The sequence below is a fragment of the Centroberyx affinis genome, unplaced genomic scaffold, assembly GCF_046629955.1.
Source record: "Centroberyx affinis isolate AG114_WGS23_722 - 3 ecotype Tasmania unplaced genomic scaffold, CSIRO-AGI_Caff_v1 ptg002889l_1, whole genome shotgun sequence".
In the NCBI taxonomy this organism is placed as follows: Eukaryota; Metazoa; Chordata; class Actinopteri; order Beryciformes; family Berycidae; genus Centroberyx; species Centroberyx affinis.
Genome location: NW_027281018.1, coordinates 182,777 through 204,811, shown reverse-complemented (window position 1 = coordinate 204,811; position 22,035 = coordinate 182,777). Strand labels below are relative to the sequence as shown.

General features: G+C 41.8%; 1 protein-coding gene across 1 annotated transcript in view; it reads left to right on the top strand.

Moving 5' to 3' along the window:
* LOC139658405 (protocadherin Fat 3) overlaps window positions 1–22,035 on the top strand; it is a 72,356-nt gene that overhangs the window by 30,374 nt on the left and 19,947 nt on the right. Inside the window, exons 20-40 of the mRNA XM_071536534.1 lie at window positions 433–783; window positions 1,125–1,298; window positions 2,067–2,597; window positions 3,950–4,314; window positions 4,683–4,836; window positions 6,178–6,285; window positions 7,825–8,008; window positions 8,495–8,715; window positions 9,309–9,761; window positions 9,957–10,091; window positions 10,249–10,645; window positions 11,628–11,824; window positions 14,255–14,408; window positions 14,546–14,779; window positions 15,566–15,744; window positions 16,713–16,926; window positions 17,340–17,554; window positions 17,655–17,792; window positions 17,987–18,130; window positions 18,226–18,423; window positions 18,805–18,977. Coding sequence (XP_071392635.1) covers window positions 433–783; window positions 1,125–1,298; window positions 2,067–2,597; window positions 3,950–4,314; window positions 4,683–4,836; window positions 6,178–6,285; window positions 7,825–8,008; window positions 8,495–8,715; window positions 9,309–9,761; window positions 9,957–10,091; window positions 10,249–10,645; window positions 11,628–11,824; window positions 14,255–14,408; window positions 14,546–14,779; window positions 15,566–15,744; window positions 16,713–16,926; window positions 17,340–17,554; window positions 17,655–17,792; window positions 17,987–18,130; window positions 18,226–18,423; window positions 18,805–18,977 — 4,919 coding nt within the window. The remainder of the gene's footprint in view (window positions 1–432; window positions 784–1,124; window positions 1,299–2,066; window positions 2,598–3,949; window positions 4,315–4,682; window positions 4,837–6,177; window positions 6,286–7,824; window positions 8,009–8,494; window positions 8,716–9,308; window positions 9,762–9,956; window positions 10,092–10,248; window positions 10,646–11,627; window positions 11,825–14,254; window positions 14,409–14,545; window positions 14,780–15,565; window positions 15,745–16,712; window positions 16,927–17,339; window positions 17,555–17,654; window positions 17,793–17,986; window positions 18,131–18,225; window positions 18,424–18,804; window positions 18,978–22,035) is intronic.

Genomic DNA, 22,035 nt, shown 5'->3' with positions numbered 1-22,035 from the left:
ATGCATGGAAAGTCTTATATACATCAAGATCCAGTCAAAACCAGTAGCTCCCAGCCAAAGAAAATGTCCAAGGCACTCTGTCTCATTACAAAATTTATATTTCACATGGCAAGAACAGATTAAAATCATGGGAACCTTCATCAGGGCCTTCATCAGGGTTACTAAGTCGTAGCACATTGATGCAATCATTCCACTCTTGCCATAAACAAAGTGAAATAAAGGCAATTTCATTTTTCTACTTTTTTGCTTGTAACTACTGGCTTAGACTGGTTCTGAATGTGTATTTACAAAAACTTCTCATGCATTGGCCTATTCTGACTCAGCTGTCACCTGCACCCAAAGAGCACCTGCCCATTCTACTCTGAGGACCCAATGCGGTGCTCCTACCCTTCTGTTTTTGTCTATTTTTGTTTGTGTTTGGTTTGTTTCCAGGTATGGGACGGGCGCTACACCACCGTGGCACTAGTCACAGTGCTTGTCCGAGAGGCTGTGGACAGCGGACTCCTCTTCACCTTCCCTCTCTACTCCGCCTCCATCCCGGAGAACATAGCCAACGTCACCATAGTGACCGTCATCAACGCAATCGGCCATCGTCTCAATGAGCCGCTGAGGTACGCTCTCCTGAACCCCGGGGGGCGCTTCATGATTCGGCCGACCTCCGGAGTGGTGATGACCACCGGGGTACCGTTTGACCGAGAGGAGCGGGAGAGTTATGAACTGGTGGTGGAGGCCAGAAGAGAGTACGAGATACTGAGGGTGGCTAGGGTCACAGTACGAGTACAGGTGGGTGTGGCAATCTGTGTGTGTGTGTGTGTGTGTGTGCATACATATTTATCAAACTTCATTCAATCATTCATACTCTGTTTAAGCTCACTTGTTTAGTAAGGGTCTATACCTTAGTCGTTTTGTGCGTTTGTGTGTATATTTATGGTCTGCCATTCATTCTGTAGTACATCTGCTATTGCTGCACTTCAGCAAAGACACTGTCTACTGATCCTATCACCAAACATCAGGAATTGATTCTCAAAGCCCTCAATTCTCTACATGCTCCCCAAAAGTCTCTTATTTTCCTTCCTTACAATAACGCAGTGTTTTTTTCTTAAAATAACTCTCTTTGTCTCCAGGTGGAGGATGTGAACGACAATGCTCCAGAGTTTGTGAACCTCCCCTACTACGCTGCTGTGCAGGTGGAAGCAGAGCCAGGATCGGCTATCTTCAGGGTCTCAGCCACAGATCAAGACTATGGTCTGAACGGAGAGGTGATTTACGGCCTCAAGGAGCAGTACAGGAACTTCCAAGTGAGGGTTTCATTTGTTCTTCTCAAGTAAAGTTTGCTTCTTTTCATATGTGGGGTGGGGTGGGGTGGGGGGGGGTACACAGTGTATTGAATAGAATAAATTGAATTATAGGTAACACTTTAGATAAGGGAACACACATTAACTATTGGTTCAATATCATCACAAAGCACTTATTAGCACCTTATTCTGCGCTATTGTATTCTACAAGTATACCCCATTAATTATGGGTTTTCCCTCAAAAGCCTCCGAATTAGTGCTTATAGCAGTCAGTAAGGAAGTTGTTGCACATGAATTGGGCTCTTAGTATGCTTTGCTCAGTATGGGGCTTATAAGGTGCTAGTATCACATATTATTGTGGGAAATTATTAAACTATTGAGGGAAAACCCATAATTAATAGTTAATATGTGTTCCCTAATCTAAAGTGTTACCGAATTACGCTACCAGTGAACAGTTTGGACACACCTGATTGAATGTTTTTCATTATCTTAAAGCCATTTTGATCTAAAGGCTTATGCCTAAATGCGTGAAATGTGTTTTTTTAGACAAATTAAATAGTGAAGTTGATGCCTATGTATGAATTTCTTTCCAAAGCCTTTGCCTTTCCATTTGTGTTATTTCATGTCTTTACTATTATTGTAAAATGTGGAAAATAGTAAAAATATAGAAAAATGTGTGTGTCCAAACTTTTGACTGGTAGTGTATGTTCATGGTTTGTGGGGTTGTATAGTCTCTTGAGCCTCAAAGTTGTATTTAAATATTGCCTACAGGTGAATCCTGTGACAGGAGAGCTGACATTGAAGAGGGCCTTCGAGGCAGACTTATCCAACGCAGAGTACAAAGTGATCGTTGTGGCCACTGACGGCGGCTTCCCTCCTCTCTCCAGCGAGGTGGAGCTGCCCGTTACTGTAGTGAACAAAGCCATGCCGGTGTTTGACAAGCCCTTCTACGGTGTCACCGTCAGAGAGGACGTGGCCATCTCCACCCCCGTCCTGTGCATCAACGCCACCAGTCCAGAAGGACAGAGCGTCATATACACCATCACAGACGGAGACCCTTCCCTCCAGTTTGACATTGGCTTTGACACGGGAGTCATAAGTGTGATTTACCCCTTAGACTATGAGAGCATCCAGTACTACCGGTTAACGGTGAAGGCTACAGACACGCTGACCGGGGCCCGGTCTGAGGTAGATGTGGATATTGCCGTGCTAGATGTGAACGACAGCCCGCCATCGTTCCAGAATACATCATTCTCCGCCATGCTGGCTGAGAACTCCATGATTGGAACAACAGTATTGCAGGTGTGTTTGTCTGTGTGTGTAATTGTTTACACTTTAGACCCACCTCAGTAATACTGTAGATAAGATGTCAACTCATTTATTTTTGAACAAATTGTATGATATTCCCAAGAAATAGGAAAGGTCTTGCCCTTTATTGAATAGACCAGCATTTGTTATAGTTGTGCTGAGGCTCATGTTGGCAAAACGACAAAACTCTAAGGCACACCAAATTATTTAAATCATTGATTGCTGTAAAATAACATATTCTCGGAAGGCCAGACAGTCAGTAAATAAGGCTACTGGCCTTGTCTGAGTGTACAATTATTGAATTTTAGGAGGAGGAGGAAGGGAATCGAAGAATATCGGCTGACATTAATATTTGTATAAAATCTCTAAATACACTTGGGCTTGCTCCATGGTACTTTCAATATTGTTAACTAGATTATGTTTTGTAAATATATGATTTCGGCCATTGGCTTATCATCATAACATTGACTGGGTCTACAATTGGAAAACCTACTCCTTGAAATGTTGATAAATTGTAAACTAAAAATGGGGAAGGAACTGGTTTAGGGAATGAAAACAAAACTGAACTCATAAAGCTCTTTAATTTTCATATAGTTATTGTACTTTTAGATGTGAAAGTTCTGGCTTTTGCTTGTTCTTAACTCTCTCCTGCTGCTCTGCCCATACCTTGGTTTGCCTGTATGGGCTTTCCTTGTTAGTATGGGCACAAGGTAGTATCTCTTGAGCTACACCTCTGCGTGTCGGGTCCAGAGATTTTCACAAATGGTTTCACAGTCACTAACATCATGCTTATAAATGTGCAGATCCACATAGAAAGAAATGTAATCGCTCAATAGTAAATAGTTCTACAGAAAAAGCAGCAACTTTTGGCTCAACCCACAGAAGATGAATCTGAACTCTAGCTGCTAAGAGTTATGAATAGTTGAACAGTTTGGTTACTGCAATTTGAAACAGTGGAACAAACCAACAAGCAAAATAGTTTCATTTTCTTCCCCTGACATGAATATCACACTATTAAAATAATTATTTTCACTTTTTCATGTTTCTCTAATTGATATCTTGACAATGGTTGCATGTGGAATTCTTCACTTTGATGTTGAAGCATTCTGCCCCAGACAAAATAAACATTTCAACTGCCCTAGAAAGTATTCTCTGAAGTTTTTGTGTTTTTGGATTTGATATTGCCCTACCAGCATCCCAATCTCTCTGAAACCCAGAACTGCATTTACTTTTTTCATCTGGACTCAATGTGGGTACAGTAGCTATATATGTCAGGAGAAACATTCCAGACCTTGTCTTGAATAATGTATGAAGCAGAGCTAAGTTGAATGTTATTCTCCCTGTAGGTGTTTGCCCAGGACCAAGACTCAGAGAAGAATGCCGTGGTGAGTTACCAGATCCTGTCTGACATCTACAACAGCAGCGGCTACTTCCACATTGACAGTACCAGTGGACTGGTGTTCACCGCACGCATGCTTGACTATGAGCTCATCCAGCGCTACAACTTCATCGTCAGAGCGACCGACAGCGGAGACCCTGCCCTCAGCAGCGATGTTAGCGTCACTGTAATTGTTACTGACACAAACGACAACCCGCCTAATTTCAGCCAGGCGCTGTACGAGGCCTATGTGAACGAGCTGGCTCCTCGAGGACACTTTGTGACCTGTGTTCAGGCGTCGGACGCTGACATCTGTGACGCAAACAGGCTGAGGTAAGATTTTGTCTTCAGGAAGTCTAATAAGAAAGTTCTGGGTTTGGTGTTTCCTCTGTGATATTTTGTACCAGTGGCAATTGGAAATGTTGTCCTTGATTTGGTTCTGTACTTTTCAATACAGCACTAATTCTAATCATTGGGCCTTTGTGTTTGTGTTTTGGGTGGAAAATTGGAATAAGTTATATCTTTTACTTACCGTTTCTTTAGCAGTGGTGGCAATGTTCTTGTGATGGTGGCTCACCGCTACTGAATAAATATAAAGTAGACTATAGAGTAGGCAATAGTGCTTCGAGCTGCTACTGTTTCAAACAAGTAGCAAACGCTTTACATTTCTAAAATTTTACCATTTTTTGATATGCCTTTAGGTACAGTATTCTCTCTGGGAATGAGAGAATGACTTTTATGATGGACCCAGATACGGGGGTGCTCAGCCTGTCTAACAAGAGGAGGCAGGGCATGAAGCTCTCTTATCGTCTCAATGTGTCCGTGTCAGATGGAGTCTTCACCAATACTGCTCAGGTCAGACAACTTCTCTGCACTTACCACATAGTGTCGTGGAAATCTGTCAAAAACACTGGACTCATACACAAAGTAAAGACACAAGCCACTTACTGATTTTGAAGATTAATGAGATTATTATTGAGTCAATAATAAGGAGACATAAGATCACACCCAAAGCTTACATCAGTATGTCTCAACTAAAAAACAAAATACTTGATCTTATATAGTTTTCTAAGAGACAAAGAAATGATCTGTGGTTGGTCAATACATATTTTCTTAAATACTTTCAACCAATTGGCACAAAGCCATGAGAGAGGGCATCCCCTGATCATGCGTCTACCACATGTGTTTGTCAGACATGCAGTCATGTTATAGGACACCTTCAAAACAGAACCTCAACATCTGGTTTCACTTAAATGTCTCTACTAGGGTCTCTTTGTCCATAATATAGGTGAAAGGTAAATCAGAACATAATGAATAAATGATAAAACTAGATATTTGACTTAGTTTACCTTGACAATAGTTCTGACATTTCCTCTACTCTTTTTTTAACCTTTGCAGTATTTATACAGAGAAAGCTGAATTACCACTCATGCTCCTCTTCAGCAACCTTCTGCTTCAAGTTCATTACACACATTCAGCTTTCCAGTACCACTACAGTTTTCTACTACTGGCCGCTGAGCAGCTCCACTGGTGCAATTGAAGGTTAATGCCGCGTTCATGCCATGTCAGATTACCGTAAATATGGCCTGCCTACTGGGAATAACCATTTATGTCAGCCTCCTAGTGGTAATTACAAGTAGGACATGTGGGGATTTTTTGTGGGCTGTGATACAATATATTCCACTTGGCATCACAAATTGCGGCAGTGTGTCATCACAAGCAGTAAACACTGCAGCGAATCCACAGATGTTGGCAGTCCAAGATGATTAAAATCTAAATGATCAGTTATATTCACACAGTAATACAGTCAACTCCACAAAAAGCGAGTGGTGTTTGCTGCAGTTTGTTTATGCTTGATTTTAAATTCATAAATAAAAAAATATTTTAGATGTGGCCGTTCCAAGGAGCCAAACATGAACGCTTCCAAGCAAAGGTAAGTACCTTGCTCAAAGGCACCTCGACAGTGGTTTCTGAGAGATGGAAGAGCGTTTCTAGCCGGTCCATGATTCATACCAGCGACCTTTCAGTCTCAAACAGCTGCTCTAACCTCTGGACTACATGCCATACCATGTAGATTTGATCATTTTTGACACATTAACCAATGATTGTTATCATGGTGACATAGACAACAATGATAGTAGACATGAGAATTAGGATGATGGCGATGATGATAATAACGATGATGGTGATCCCCAGGTGAGTGTACGTGTGCTGGGAGCTAACCTGTACAGCCCAGTGTTCAGCCAGAGGTTCTACCTGGCGGAGGTCAGAGAAAATGCCCCTGCAGGCTCAAAGGTCATTCAGGTGGGTAATTCCTTACAGCAGGGTGGAAGTTAAAGGATAAGGCTGGTGTTTTTTAATGCATTGCTTACCGTCAACAAATCCTATGAAAACTAGAAGGGCATTCGGAGAGTGCAGACCTCCGCCAAGGTTTGTGCTATTATTGCTTGTTCGTGAGTCAGATGTGGATCTGCTCCAAAATTGAATGGGTTCTTCCTTGGCCCATGCTACACCCTTCCACGAAGTTTCATGAAAATCGGGCCAGTAGTTTTTCCGTAATCCTGCTAACAAGGTCAAGGTCAAGTTTATTTATATAGTACAGTTCGTACACAGGGCAACTCAAAGTGCTTTACATGATTAAAAGAGAGAAATAAAAACAGATGGATAAGATAGAAGTAAATAAGTAAAAGTAAGAAAATTAAAAGTAAGAAATTAAAAACAGGAAAAAAGTTTCTGAACACAGAAAGTTAGAGTAAGGGCAACATTATAAAATCAGTAAGAGTATTACAGTATAAAAATCTAAGTTCTGTCGATACAAGTAAATACATACATAAACTGTGCACACATAGTTAAAAGTGCTAAGAGTTTAATTATAAGTGACTGAGAACATAAAAGATTTAAGCCTAGTTTTAAAAGTGGTTACAGTTGGAGCATGTCTAAGATCATTTGGAAGTTGGTCCCAGTTATATGCGGCGTAGTAAGCGAATGCTGCCTCACCATGTTTTGTTCTGACTCTTGGAACGGTTAATAGTCCAGATCCAGCTGACCTAAGTGTTCTGGAGGGTTCATGGGGTGCAAGCAGGAAATGTATGCTGGTCTTAGGCCATTTAGTGCTTTGTAGGCAAGCAGTAATATAACAGACAAACAGACAAACAGACAAACAGACAAACAAACAAACAAACAAACGCCACCGAAAACATAACCTCCTTGGCGGAGGTAATAACGAAATCAGCAATGATTTTGTTTTGCCAACAAGTCTCGTCCATGTAGCCGGTGCGCAATGAAGCCATGTCCCAGCAGCCATAGAACTCCATTGTATTCAAAAAACGGTTAAAAACACATCAAAGAGCCATGCCGTTGCTCTGGGCAACATATTTCATCATCACGATGCACCGGGCCAGCCGACTTTTTCCTCAAACAACTTAATGAGCCGGCTGTAAACACTTTGCAATCTCAAGAAAGTAGTTCCGTAGCACCGAAAATAGTCCCAGGTGTAATGAAGACTTTGTTCCCATTTGAATTTGATTTGGTAATAACTACAACAGCCTGACTTTTCGTGGTAACAGTTAGTGATTTTTAAAATTGACATTATGTCTTTGAGCTGTATTTCAAGGTTTTTAGCTTACAGTTGGAGCCGATGACTTCCGGGTTGACGACTAAAAACGGTACGTGGGAAGTCAGAAATTAACGGGAGTAGAGCAAAAGCATCGTTGATTGTGTTATTTTCATAGGATTTGTTGACGGTAAGCAATGCATTAAAAAACACCAGCCTTATCCTTTAAGCAGATCATACAAGAACAATATATGGCTTTATTTCATGAACATTTCTGTATGAACCTCCAGGTGCGTGCGACAGATGAGGACTCAGGGCTGTTTGGCCAGATCACCTACTCCTTCATCAATGACCTGGGGAAGACTCAGTTCACCATCGACGCAGATGGAGTCATATCCACTGCCCAGAAACTGGACAGAGAGAACCCCCTTAACAAGGACATGGTGCTTACCGTCATGGCCCTGGATGGTGGAGGTATTATTTACTGTAGAGTGACCAGACTGACTATGAATTGATTCACCAAACTCACCCAACAAGTGCAAGCCATCTTCAAATCAGCCAATATGGAGTGCAACAAATACAAAAAAATTATACCTCTGAATCTAGCAGGCCAAATAATCAGTACATGAATAGTGGTTGTATTTGGTAAATGTCTTGTCGATGTTGCCTATAATGACATCCTACACTTTTGAACATTTATGAGTGTGAATCTTTGACCATGTGTACATTACATTTATATTTTAACATTTTAGATATTCAGTTGATGGACTTCTCCAGAGTGACTTACAATGATTGCAACAATGAAATAAGCTCAAATTCCTAGATATCCAAAATTACAAGCAAGCGATAGAAAAGGAGTGCACATAGATCTTGACACCTTGACAGCATTGAATCTTCAACATTCCCAGCTTAAAGTCAAATTTGATAAATGTATGCATTTATGTCCTGTCATTGTTCCAGGCCGTGCGTCCTTTTGCACAGTACGTGTGATCCTGGCTGATGAGAATGACAATGCCCCTCGGTTCAGAGCAGTGGAGTACCGCATGAGCATCAAAGCTAACGTTGCCAAGGGCTCTCTGGTCACGCAGATCCAGGCCAGCGACCCTGATGCTGGGCCCAACGGAAGGGTCACCTACTCCCTTTACAGCGAAGCACGCCTGTCACTGGTTGATGTGCTGGAGGTCAGTAAGTTTTGTGTTTTTAACAAGCCTTTAGACTACTGTATAATAAAATTGTGGGACATGAAAAACATATTTTCCCCACGTAGCTGTATGTTTTGCAGCTGCAAAAATCTCCTCAAATCCCTCAAGGAAAAATAAGGGAAAGTTTTAAGTTCTACTACCAAAAAACGTACATGTGAAAACCCATATATGAATTCAAATGTGCTTTTTGGACACGTTGGTTTCCATATGTGAAGAATGTTTTTTTACATTGTATTCTGACATCACATTTTTACTTCAGATATGAACATTTCAATTTATAGGTCAAAAGTTTTTTCCCGCATGTGAACAGTTTTTTCACATTTTCACCTTCCATTACATATGACAAAATTTGTTTCACATGTGAAAACGTAATTTCACATGCAAAGAGACGTGTCATCTTCACATGTGAATTTGGAAAACATGATATGAAAACATGATATGAAAACATGATATGATGCGTCGAAAAAGCACATGTGGGTTTTCACATGTGACTTTTATGTAAGGGCAATGTTCAAAAGAATGAAGAAGAATGTTCTAAAGTTGATTGAGATGAAGATTTTGGTGCTGCCCAGGTGGAGCCAGACAGCGGATGGATGATGACCAAAAGCACTGTGGACCACCTGCAGGGAACAGTGCTGTCCTTCTTTGTCAAAGCCACTGACTGCGGTTCGCCTGCCAAACACTCCCTGGTGTCCGCCTTCATCCATGTCCTCCCTCCGGACGCCTTTGTTCCCTCCTTCAGCCAGCCCCAGTACTCCTTCACCATCCCCGAGGACACAGCGGTAGGTACGGCCCTGGGGTCTGTCTACATGGGCCCGGGACAGACAGGGTTCTTCGCTGCAGTTGGAGGGGAGACACTGGACAGCAACCAGGGAGGTACTTTCCTGGTGGAGAGGGAGACGGGTCTGATCCGTCTGGTCAAGCCTCTGGACTATGAGCAGGTCAGCATCTTCCGCTTCAAGGTTGCGGCTACAACAAGAAGAGACCTGATAGAGTCTGTCTCCACCGTGGACCTGGAGGTTAAGGTTGGTGATGAAGTGAAACATGGTGCCTGTTGCATAGGTGTTTTAAAGTTGTCACGGTCACCCCTATTATTAAAATGCTGAATTTCTGATTTAAAAATCAAACAAAGAGGAAGCTGTAATTCTCATAGCATTATCTTTTCAATAGTGTCATTTAGCCTTGGTTGAGTTGAATCAATGATGATTTGTCACGTATAGATCCTTGATGTGAATGACAACAAGCCAGCATTTGAGACTAACACCTATTTTGCCACGGTGATGGAGGGCATGCCAGTGGGGACTAGAGTGGTCCAAGTGCGTGCGCTTGATCCAGACTGGGGCTCCAATGGACAGGTGCTTTATAACCAAGACTGATATACACACAGTATTTTAATGTTCTATTACAAATGCTTTTCTCAACACAATGATACATTTCAAAGTGTTGCAGTGTCTCTATTTCAATACCTAAATAGAAAAGCTTTTATCACAAGTTTTATTCTTCAAATTGCAGGTAGCCTACAGCCTCGGACCTCTGCTCACCCAGAATGTGGAGTTAAGAAAAGACCCTCGTTCCAAAAGCAGTAGCCCCATCACTTCAAGTTCCGTCTTTGCCATTGACAGTAAAACAGGCTGGATCACCACAGTGAGCCAGATGGACCACGAGGCTTGCTCCAGCTACAGCTTTGAAGTAGTGGCGTGCGACCTGGGCGAGCTGCAGTCGCTCTCCTCCACCACCATGGTAACCATCACGGTGTCGGACGTTAACGACAACCCGCCGCGGTTTGAGAGGGAGTGCTACCGGGGTGCAGTGAAGGAGAGCGACCCCCTCGGTGAAGTGGTGGCGATTCTGAACACCATGGATGGAGATGGCACGGATCAAAACCGCCTAGTCAGCTTTCACATTACTGGTGAGGGAATGAATATATTATACTTCAGTGTGCATCTTCAGTGCTGCAGTGCTTGTCCCCCGTGACATGAAATCCAATCCAATGTATGCGTGTGTGTGTGTGCGTGTGTGTGTGTGTGTGTGGGGGGGGGGGGGGGGTGGGTTCGGGCTGTGTCTCATCCATCTGTCCGTCAAATGTGATATCTCAGGTGATTTCTCAGACATCACTGATTTTAATGAAACTTGGAAGGTTGATACATCTTTGCAGTGTTCCAGCATTTAAAAAATTACACTGATTGGCATGAGGATGCTATAATTAAAGGTCAACCTTTTTACCTGAACGTGACACCACTGGTCTGATGGAAGTGCTATAATAAAAGGTCAAATTTTCAAACTTTAGAATGCCATAACTTCCATACCTGCTTGGAGGGATGGTGAATTTTGTCACTGGCCCAGAGGGTGTCTGCATCATTCATGACGGACAACGTATTTATTTGTTTTGTGAATGAGGCTCACAGTTTGTTCAACACTCACAATTAGATCATGGCGCCTTTGTCTGGTGTTTGAAGGTTCATCTACTGATGGGATTGGGTTATCAGGATGAAACTAAAATATTGTTTCACCTGCGTGTGTGTGTGTGTGCGCACATGCGTGAGTGTGTGTGTGTGAGCTTCTTTGCTTTTGAAAATGTAAGTGTGTTTGGCTTTAAGATTGTGTTGGATCTGTTCAGATCTCTTTTAGCCCATTGGGTTAGTCTTCTAAGACTCCATTCATTAACATAAAAGAAAAACAAGACAGAAAACAAACAAAACAGAGCATTTAACAAATAAACATTTAACAAATAATTTAGGAGAATAAAAAAGTTATGATAATAGGGAGGGAAACTATATAGTAACTTAAATAACTGCAAATAAAAAATAAGATCCCAGTAGAAGGGGGAAAAAGGGGATGTTGGTTACTGCTACAAGTGTCAGTATGTTAACCCTTGTCATTGTAATCCCCAGGCGGTAACCCGCGGGGTGTGTTTGGACTGGCCCTTGTGCAGGGGGAGTGGAAGGTGTATGTGAGTGGCCTACTGGACCGCGAGCAGCAGGATTGGTATCTGCTCAACATCACAGCCAGTGACGGCTTATACGTCACCCGCACCGTCGTGGAGGTGACTGTCATGGACGCCAACGATAACAGTCCCATCTGCAACCAGGTCAGGCATCAACGCGGAATAGGAAATGGGGATAATGAAAATATTCAGTACAAACAGAGATAGCTAGAGAATATTGACTGACCAGACCATGGAGATCACTGTGTTCTTTTCCAGCCAAGTTCAAACAAAGTTACAAAGTGCTATCAAAGACAGAATTGCAGTAAGTCTGCCTTTTGGGGCTTTTGGTACAGTGATTTTCTCTATCCACTGTTTGGCTCCACACTAACAACTCTCCAGTTAAATCTTTGTCTAAACACAGAAAGAATACTTGCATTTTGATCATATGATAATACAGTCAAAATACAAGTATTACGGCACTGAAATAAAGTGAGTAATTTGGCTGTAGACTTATCTAATTTGCTTCTTTGTAAAACCATGGTAGAACAATGTTGTTTATTCAAATCAGTCCCTGCAATTACCGGCGAGCCTAGGTATTGGGACAGATTAATGATAAGTGAATAAAGTTTTATCATAAAACCCTTCATACAACAGCTGTTGTCTCAAGGCTGTGAGGGAATTTTGGCTGCTGTTGTTGTTGCACAGGATTTGTTCAATTAAATATCAATCCTTTATTCTACATTGTACCAAAGTACTGCAGGGTAGTAAGTTGTTGGTTCATAAACTGAAAGCAGATAAATCGCTCTTTATACTACTTTATACTTTATTCATAGGACTGAACACATAAACTGACTGTAATATGGTATAATATAGAGGTTTAAAAATACCCACAATCAAAAGCTTATAAACGGTACTTTTGCCTCATCCTTTCATGTGAATTAAAATTATTTACAAATTATTTACAAATTACATCAGTGGTAAAAAAACAATCAGCCTCAATTCACTGTCCCAATCCTTGCACTTTTGACTGTAAAAGCCCATCCTAAAGTCAGTGCTAATGCTATGCTAAAAGCTGATCTATGCGAGGAAAAACACTGTGAAAAGGGATGATAATTGGGTTGTGGGGCCTTCTGGGAATATTCCCCTGCATTTAGTGGTATACTGCAATTCTTCGATTTTACTTAATTAGTTGAGGAAGTTTTATTCTCTTTCTAAACTCTGACTAAATCTCTTTGAAATAAGCCCTCCCTTTCTCCCTGCTCTCCTCTCATATTCCTTCTGTTCTTAGACAGGCCTATCTAACTGCTGAGTGAAGTGGTTCATCTGACGTTACAGGGTGGATAGAGGCATCAGCTGTACCAAGAGGCACGGAGAGGCAGACTCTGTGTTTATACTGTCTTTGATAGCGCTTATTTTCTTCTATTGTTATTACTGGTAGTAGTAGCAGTTGCACTAGTAGTAAGCTAGTAATAGTAGTAGTAGTAGCAGCAGTAGTGGTAGTAGCCTAGTAGTTGTAATAGTAGTACTATGTTTGTCCGTCTGTCCGTCTGTTAGCAGAATATCTCAAAAAGTTGGGCACAGATATGCACAAAACTTGGTATGAAGGTTGGTTATGGTCGAAGGAAGAACTGATTAACTTTTCATGTCAATTTGGCCAAAAGGGGGCGTCATGGTAGGTGTGGCATATCACCAAAAGGTGCATAACTTCCTTGCGGGGTGTTGTCAGACATGGCGGAGGTCTGTGCTCTACTGACACATTTTGTAGTTGAAGTAGTAGGCTAGCAGTAGCAGTAGTAGCCTAGTAGTAGTGTTAACAGTAGTAGTAGCAGCAGTAGAGGTGGTAGTAGCAGTAGTAGAAGTTGCAGTAGTAGCAGCACTAGTAGTAGTAGCAGCCATAGTTGTAGTAGTAGTGGTAGTAGTAGGAGCAGCTTAGTCTTAGCAGTAGTAGTTGTAGTAGGAGTAACAGAAGTAGCAGTAGTAGTAGCAATAGTAGGAGTGTAGTAGTCATAGAAGTATTAGTAGCAGTAGTGGTAGTAGTAGTAGTAGTAGTAGCAGCAGTAGTAGTAGTAGTAGCAGTAGCAATAGTAGCTGTAGTAGCACCAGTAGTAGCAGTAGTATTTATAGTAGTAGTAGTAGTAGTAGTAGTAGCAGTAGCAGTAGTTGTAGTAGTAGCAGTAGCAGTAGTCTAGTAGTAGTAGCAGTAGTCCCAGCATTAGTAGTAGCAGTAGCAATGAGTCAGGTATCGGGGGTAGGAAGGGAACAATAGAGTAAAGCAGCAGAACAGGGTACACAGCATTGTGCTTAGGCATAGTTCGCCCATTTTTCCTGGATGTGTTTGGCAAAATAGTCAGGCCACACGGTTCATTTCTAAAGGCAGGGATTGGTATGGGTGGAGGCAGGGGCAGAAAAGGGCACTTAACTCTGTTGTGCTTGTTCTATCAACAGGGATAATGGATGCAGGGCAGAGCAGTTTAATGTGTTTTTTGATGCGTAGAACTGATTTTTGTCAGGCAGTGTGGTTTCAGTGTGTGCTTCTCTGTGTGTGTGTGTGTGTGTGTGTGTGTGTGTGTGTGGATGTGGGTGCTGTGCCAGGCGGTGTATAGTGCCTCTTTTCCTGAGGACATCCCCACTAACAAGGGCATTCTGACAGTGGGAGCAACAGATGCTGACTCAGGCTCCAGTGCTGAGATCCAATATTCACTGTTTGGCATAGGAGTTGAAGATTTCTACATGGACGCAAACACCGGTACTCTCATTAGTATTTTCTTCAGGTTTTGTTTGATCAAAACAAAAAAAACAATACACCACAAATAAAACGTTCTCTCTTTTGTTTTCTACCTCTCTGTCTTGTCTGTTTCTTACTTTAACTGTTTGCATACAAAGGTGAGTTGCGTACAGCCACCTTTATGGATCGGGAAAAGACGGCCAGCTACAAACTCATTGCCCAGGCAACTGATGGAGGCGGGCTCTTCTGTCGCTCTGAAATTTTTCTCAGGGTATTGGATGTAAACGACAACTTCCCCTCTTTCTCCTCTACCCAATACATGACTAGTGTTTATGAGAATGCCTCACCCAAGGCTCTGCTCACCCGGCTGCAGGCCAGCGACCCTGATGAAGGTAAGCTGGTACTACGCTTTCCTATGTGAGTTACCCGTGTATTACATATCACAGTGAAAATATCAGCATCTACTTTTTAAGTATGTGGCAGTAGAGCTGGGTAGTTAGTAGGGAGACTTTTCTTCAACCAGTGACAGAGGTGTGACCAAGTCAACTTTCCTCGAGTCCCAAGTCAAGTATTGAGGTCCAAGTCTTAAATCAAGTCCCAAGTCTAAATGTAGATTACCAAGTCAAATCCAAGTCAAGTCCATGTCATTAATGTCAAGTCTCAAGTCTAAATGTAGAACAAGAATATATCAACATAATATATTAAAGAAAACAAAATATCTAAGACTTTTCAATGCAGTATGGTTTTTCTAGGATAAAAACTTGGTAAGAGTATCATGAGTTTGATTTCTTTAATCAGTTTCAAATTCAGTTAATTAAATCATTCCATACAAATTCAGAAAACATAATTTAAATTCAGTCTTCATCTGGTGGAACAGATCTCATCACTTTCAGTCATTTACACAAACACAAGATCTTTTGTCAAGACTTTAGAAACTTTTTCAAGTCATCAAAGTACAAGTCAAGTCTCAAGCAATTAAAATTGTGACTCAAGTCTGATTTGAGTCCAAGTCATGTGACTCGAGTCTCCACCTCTGACCAGTGAACACAGATTCAAGCCCCCATGTCGCCAAGCATCGACGCTGTTGACATGTCCTTGAGCAAGACACTTAATCAAGAACATTTCAGCCTCATATCAATCTCTTGGATGTGCATAAATGTTTTGTCTGTCTTCTCCAGGTCTTAACCGTTCATTGGTCTACTCTCTGGTGGATTCAGCCAACGGGTTCTTTTCCATCGACCCAGTGTCTGGGGTGGTGATCCTGGAGAAGCCTCTGGACAGAGAGGTCCGAGAATCCTACCGGGTTCGAGTCCAGGCCACTGACCAAGCCGGGCAACAGGGGGCGCTCTCCTCACAGGTAGGTGGGGAGTCAAAATTATGCAGGTTCACACTCACAGTTGTGCTTTTGTGTGATATTTTCTCCTCTGTTGTCCTTTGGTTCATAATTTTGTGAAATGCCTCTATGTCTCTATACACCTGCATGTCTGCCATCTGCCTGTCACTAAACCTACCTGCAAACATATAATGTGAATTTTAATCCAAAAGAAGATACTATTTGAAAAAAAATGAAACCTACTCTGACAAAATGATTGCTGACATAAAAAGAAAAAATACTTTTTATTATCAAAGTTGTCAACAATCTTGAGCAATTAACTTTCAAAATAGTCATATTTTAGGTGATGTAATTGTTGTGTTTTTCAGATACTGAGCAATTACATCAAGGGATGGATGTTATTTTAATGATACCATTAGTCAGCTGTACACATTGTCATCCATCTGGTGGTGTGCGTGTGGAAGATGCCAGCAGGGAAAAACACATAGAGACAGCAGAAGTGCAGAACAGCCCCTGATGGATGATTCATTACAAATAGCCCAAGCAGGGAGTGAGGAGCCAAACTGTGTGGCTGAAAAGGGGTGCAGAGTGGCTCCAGGCATTGCTGTTGAACTGCGGTTGTCCAGAGATGGAAATGGCTTGTCTGTCAGCCTCCATTTGCGGTCCCAGCCGGTGTCTGTATTGGAACAGAGGAAAAAAAGAGTGTCAGACAAGCTGAGACAGTTTTGGCTCTGTGTTATCACCAGTCTGTTCTGTCTTGGCTCATTTTGAGGCTACCATGATGAGCCGCAAATTGACTGCAGCTGTGGCACCGCAGTCACATGGAAGTGGGGTCAGGTGAGGCCGCTTAGCAGTCGCCCCATGTGCTCTTTGATTATGTTTGATGGTCCACTGTCCATGGTGCTGATGCTGAGCTGTCAGGGCCGGGGAGCGGCATAGACACACTGGCGTTGGTGGGGATTTATAATCATAATCTGTTGTGTCTCTCCCAGGTTGATCTGACTGTTATGGTCCTGGATGTGAATGACAATGCCCCGGTCTTCCAGAGGAGGGACTATGCCGTTACTGTTCCTGAGGATGTAGCTGTGGGGACTGAGGTGCTGCGGGTGTTGGCCACTAGCGTTGACATCGGACCTAACGCTGAGATCACCTACAACATCCGTTCTGGCAACGAGCTAGGAAAGTTCACCATAGACAGGAGCCTGGGTAAGTGGCTGCCTTTCTGGCCAAAGTGCAAATTCATCATAATTTTCACCAAATAAAGTAAAATATTAACCTATTCTTACCTTTAACCCCACCCTTAACCTTGCTGAAGACCCCATGCCTAACCCAAACCTTAAATAGTGACAAATGAATACATTTTTGTGGTCATCAATTTTGGAAGACATAATGATAAATTGCTTTACTAATACCTCAGCCAGAAAGTGAAAACACTGTGTATGTGTGTACAAACCTTTGCTTTTTGATTAGTTTGTTATTGTGTATGTTTTGGCAATTTACTTGTGTAACATGGGATGCTTGTCATGTCTCTTTGTGTGTGTGTGTGTGTGTGTGTGTGTGTGTGACTGTGTGTGTATGTGTTTGTGTGCACTTGCATATCTGCATGTATGTTATTATAGGCTCTATTTCTGTCGCTGATGATCTGGACTTTGAGGTGTGTAAGGACTACTACCTGACTATTGAGGCCTGGGACAGCGGCACCCCTCCTCTCAGCACTGCTACCATGGTAACCATCGAACTCATGGATGTCAACGATAATGCTCCGGCCTTCAGTCAAGACATTTACAATGTTCTGGTCAGCGAGGATGCGTCCGTTGGGCAGACAGTTACTAGGGTAACATTTGTTCTTGATTTGTTGTCATCTTTATATTGGGCTGTCAGCATTTTTTTTCTCCTTGCTTTTACTTTCGTTTGACTGTATGTGTTTTCTGTAGTTGCTGGCTGAAGACCTGGACAGCCAGGTGAATGGGCGAATCACCTACTCTATCCTGAAAGGTGATCGTAGCAACCAGTTCTGGATTGACCCTGTAACAGGCCTGCTCAAAGTCAATAAGCGGCTCGACCGAGAACTAGTAAGGATGCATCTTCAAGTACAATGTCTCATAAAGAATCGATAGTAATTTTCTGGTTCATGAGCACAGCCAAGGCAGCAAATGCCAAGGTCAACACCCACTGAAGTCTGGCATTATGCAAGCATAACAGTGCACCTTTGCTATCCTTGCCATATTGTCTGATATATACAGACATCTCCCTCTGCTCTGTCTAGGTCTCCCGGTTCTCTCTGTCAGTGCAGGCGTTCGACAGCGGCTCTCCTGCCATGTCCTCCACTGTCACTGTTAACATCGACATCTCTGACGTCAACGACAACCCTCCTGCCTTCTCCCCTCCCAACTCCACAGCCATTATACAGGTAAAAGTCTGTGTGTGTGTGTTCATGTGTGTTAGCGTATATATGTGTGTTTGTGTGCTAGCGTCATTTCAACTCTTCTCTCTCCATCCTTCCAGCTAAACCAACCTGCTGGCGCCACCCTTGTGAAGCTGTCAGTCAGCGATAAAGACTCCCCTAGAAATGGCCCTCCATTCGAGTTTCGCATTGTGTCTGGAAATGAGGGCAATTTCTTCTCCCTGGACCAGACAGGAACTGTGAGGTCCAACCGTGTGTTTGGACCTGAGGCCCCCAGGGAGTTCACCCTCGAAATTCAGGTCAGAGATTGTCTTTTTTTTACCATTGTTTATTCAGGGAAGTTTGACTTAGCACAAATGCACTTTTCAGCAAAACCCTGCTTCACACTCACACAGTTACACACAGTTGCCCCTGGGAGATGCCCAGTGCTACTGCAGTCTTTCACTGTCAGCCACTGAGTAGCTCCATTGGAGCAATTAGGAGTTAAATGCCATCCTGAAGGACTCCTCAGTGGTAGTTGTTGAGGAGCAGAGGGTGTTTCTCAGCAGCATTCCCTGGCAAAAGGTAACTTTCCACAAGTCCATCTAACTGCTATAGTGGCATAGAGGAATGTTCTTTGCTAATGACTGCAGTTAGTCAATATATTGAATTATTTTTATGTTTCTTCTTCTGTCTCTCAGGCCAGTGACTCTGGTAAGCCACGCCTTACCTCCGCGTCCTGGGTGTTTCTGAGGGTTATTGGGAATAGTCAGTACAAACCCTCTGTCTCTCCCCTGGAAATCCTCATTGTCATGGTGACAGACGCTTTCCCGGGCGGCCCGATAGGTCGGATCTATGCAACTGACAGAGACCCCAATTAGTAGAGGAACAAATCTCCAAAAAAGGCTTTAGTTTTTGAGATACCCCTACCCGAGGTAGAACAAAGCACAACCATGTTTTTTCATAACTTTAATATGTCTAGTTTTTGAAATGGATGGTTGTATAAAAATATTTTTCTGCAAAATTAGTTTATTTGGTTGATGTTTGGATCCTCCCCAAAACCGAAAATAGTGAAAATTTAGGCTTCTCCAAAAGGGACAGCATCTGCTTTATCACATGTATCTCTGGAAATAATGATCAGAATGTCACCAAATTTGGACTGGATGTTCACAGACAGTTATTGCATACAATAAAGCCAAGATTTCATCAATACCTTAGTCCATCTTTGAAATGTATACACTTAAACACACATGAATTATAGGCGGAAATTGAATAGGACATTAAAAATCCAAAAGGTATGTATATATATGTCTGCCATTATTAAAATATGGAGACCAATCACCACAAAATGTCATTTATATGTACCAAAGACTGTTATCTTATCATAAAAGTAGGTTATTTGACTATTCACTTCACCCTCTGATGTCACCAGCCCCTAACAGCTAACTAGTGCAGCCAGCACTTAAAACAGACAAATACAATGGGGCCCTATTGGTGTAAATGTGTGTTAGAAGGACACAAACCATAGATTAAAGCCAAAAACTATATACATTTAATGCAAACAGGTTCAATAGACATTTCTTTATCATTTTAAATATACTCTTTCTATATATTTTAATGTTTTCTTTGAATAACAATGCCAATATACTGCATGATGATAATATGAGCCAACAGGCTGCATGACACAATATTTTCCAAATGATTTAACTGAAAATTTTGACTGAATGAATTGGAAAAATCAAAGATGAATCATAAATTGGCATAATCATTTATATACAGTATAGATATACACTGGGGTCCTCCTAACAGATGCCCTAACAGAATTGTGGATGACGGCATAGTTGCACCCTAGAACTTAAAATGTTGGGTCACATTGTATATCTATATTGTATATAATTGATTATTCATTTAGGATCCAATTTATGATTCATCTTTGATTTTTCCAATTCATTCAGTCAAGATTTTCAGTTAAATCATTTGGAAAATATTGTGTCATGCAGCCTGTTGGCTCATATTATCACCATACAGTATATTGTGGTACAAATGCACAGAGAGAAAAGATATCAAACAGATTTGGAAGTCTGGCTCCGCTCTCTGCCACGCTCTCTGCCACGCTAGATTCTGAGCATTTTAAAGTATTTTTAAGTTTTAAAGTGTGATCTGAGTTCGAGTTTTATGCTAGTTTAACCACGCTAGTTTCAGAGCGTATTTTTAACAGTCAGCTGTTAACTGAGAGGAACATTGTGGAGAGTAAACACATATTGGACGGCATGTGTAAACACACACAGGTCCTTTCTGTGTGGAGTTTGCATGTTCTCCCCATGTTTGTGTGGGTTTCCTCCCACCATCAAAGACAAAAGACATGTATGTCTTTGATACATGTCATGTATGTCAAAGACATGTATGTTAGGGTTAATACTCCTGTCAGTGCCCCTGATCAAGGCACTGGCAAAAAGAACTGGAGTTGGTCCCCGGGCGCTGTACTGCGGCTGCCCACTGCTCCTGGGTCAAATGCAGAGGACAAATTTCCCCACGGGGATAATAAAGTATACAAATACAAATATCAGACATGGAGAGCAGCGGTGAGGTGGACACTGAAACTTAACTTAAAGTCGAGATGAAATGAAAAATGCATTTTTAACCCTTTTAGATCACATCCCCGGTCATATTGTGCACCTATCTAACAATATATGCCAAAATTATATCAAAATCCAATCATGTTTTCTACCTGTAAAACAAAATATGCCGTGTGCTTACGTAAGCATGAACCAACCAATTTCAACCAATAATATCATGACATCCACCCGTCAATCATTCTTCAACCTCTAGCTAGCCACACCGGTCATATAAAACCACACTTCACTGTTTCTGGGTGGTAGCTGACAGAGCAACATGGAGAGAGAGAGAGGAAGAGATGTGTGTTTGGATATCAGTGGGCAAAAACTTTGTTTTCATTTCCAAAACAATGTCGCTGAGGTCTAATTCATTCATCTCTCCCTTGTTCTCCTCCTGATCTAACAACAGGTGAGGGAGGTGTGTGTGGAGCCAACAGTCCTCTGTAGCTCTGTATCGTGCTAAACTCTAAGCCCCGCCCACTGTTTAGCGGTCCAATCAAATGCAAAGTATTTGATTTCAATCGGCCATGAACAAAAGGTAAACATGGCTCTGTTAAACATCCGGGCACTTACAAATAAGACTTTTGTTGTAAATGATCTCATCAGTGAACCGAGAGATACTTACAAAATCCATATATGATTATAATAAAGCCTTACGCTGTGCGAGGCAGGCATACTTCTCTAAGATTATCAGTGAAAGCGGGAACAACCCTAGAATCTTATTTTCTACCATCGATCGCCTCTTAAATCCTTCCCAGTTTCATGAACAAATATGCCATGCCTCAAAATCAAAATGTGAGGAATTTTCATTTTTTGATAATAAGATTGTTAATATCCAAGCTGGTATTGTGAATACTCTTGAAAATAAAAAAAAATCTGATCTTTAATGGTTCTCCGGGAAACCTGAATTCTTTTAGTACAATTAGTGAAGGGGAACTCATCCACTTGCTCCCTGGATGCAATTCCCACTACTTTCTTTAAGGAGGTCTTAGATCGTTTGATTGGTGATGTACTGGATATTGTAAATTGCTCTCTAGAAACAGGCATTTTCCAGATTCACTCAAAACAGCTCTAGTCAATCTTGATTCTTCTGTTTTGGGCAATTTTAGGCCTATTTCCAACCTGCCTTTTCTGAGTAAGATATTGGAAAAGGCAGTGTTTAAACAGTTGGATGCGTTCTTACATGACAACAAGATTCATGAAAAATTTCAGTCTGGTTTTAGAAGGGGACACAGTACTGAAACAACGCTTGTAAAAGTAATAAATGATCTTAGAGTGAGCGCCGACAACAAAAATGTTTCTATTCTTGTACTTCTC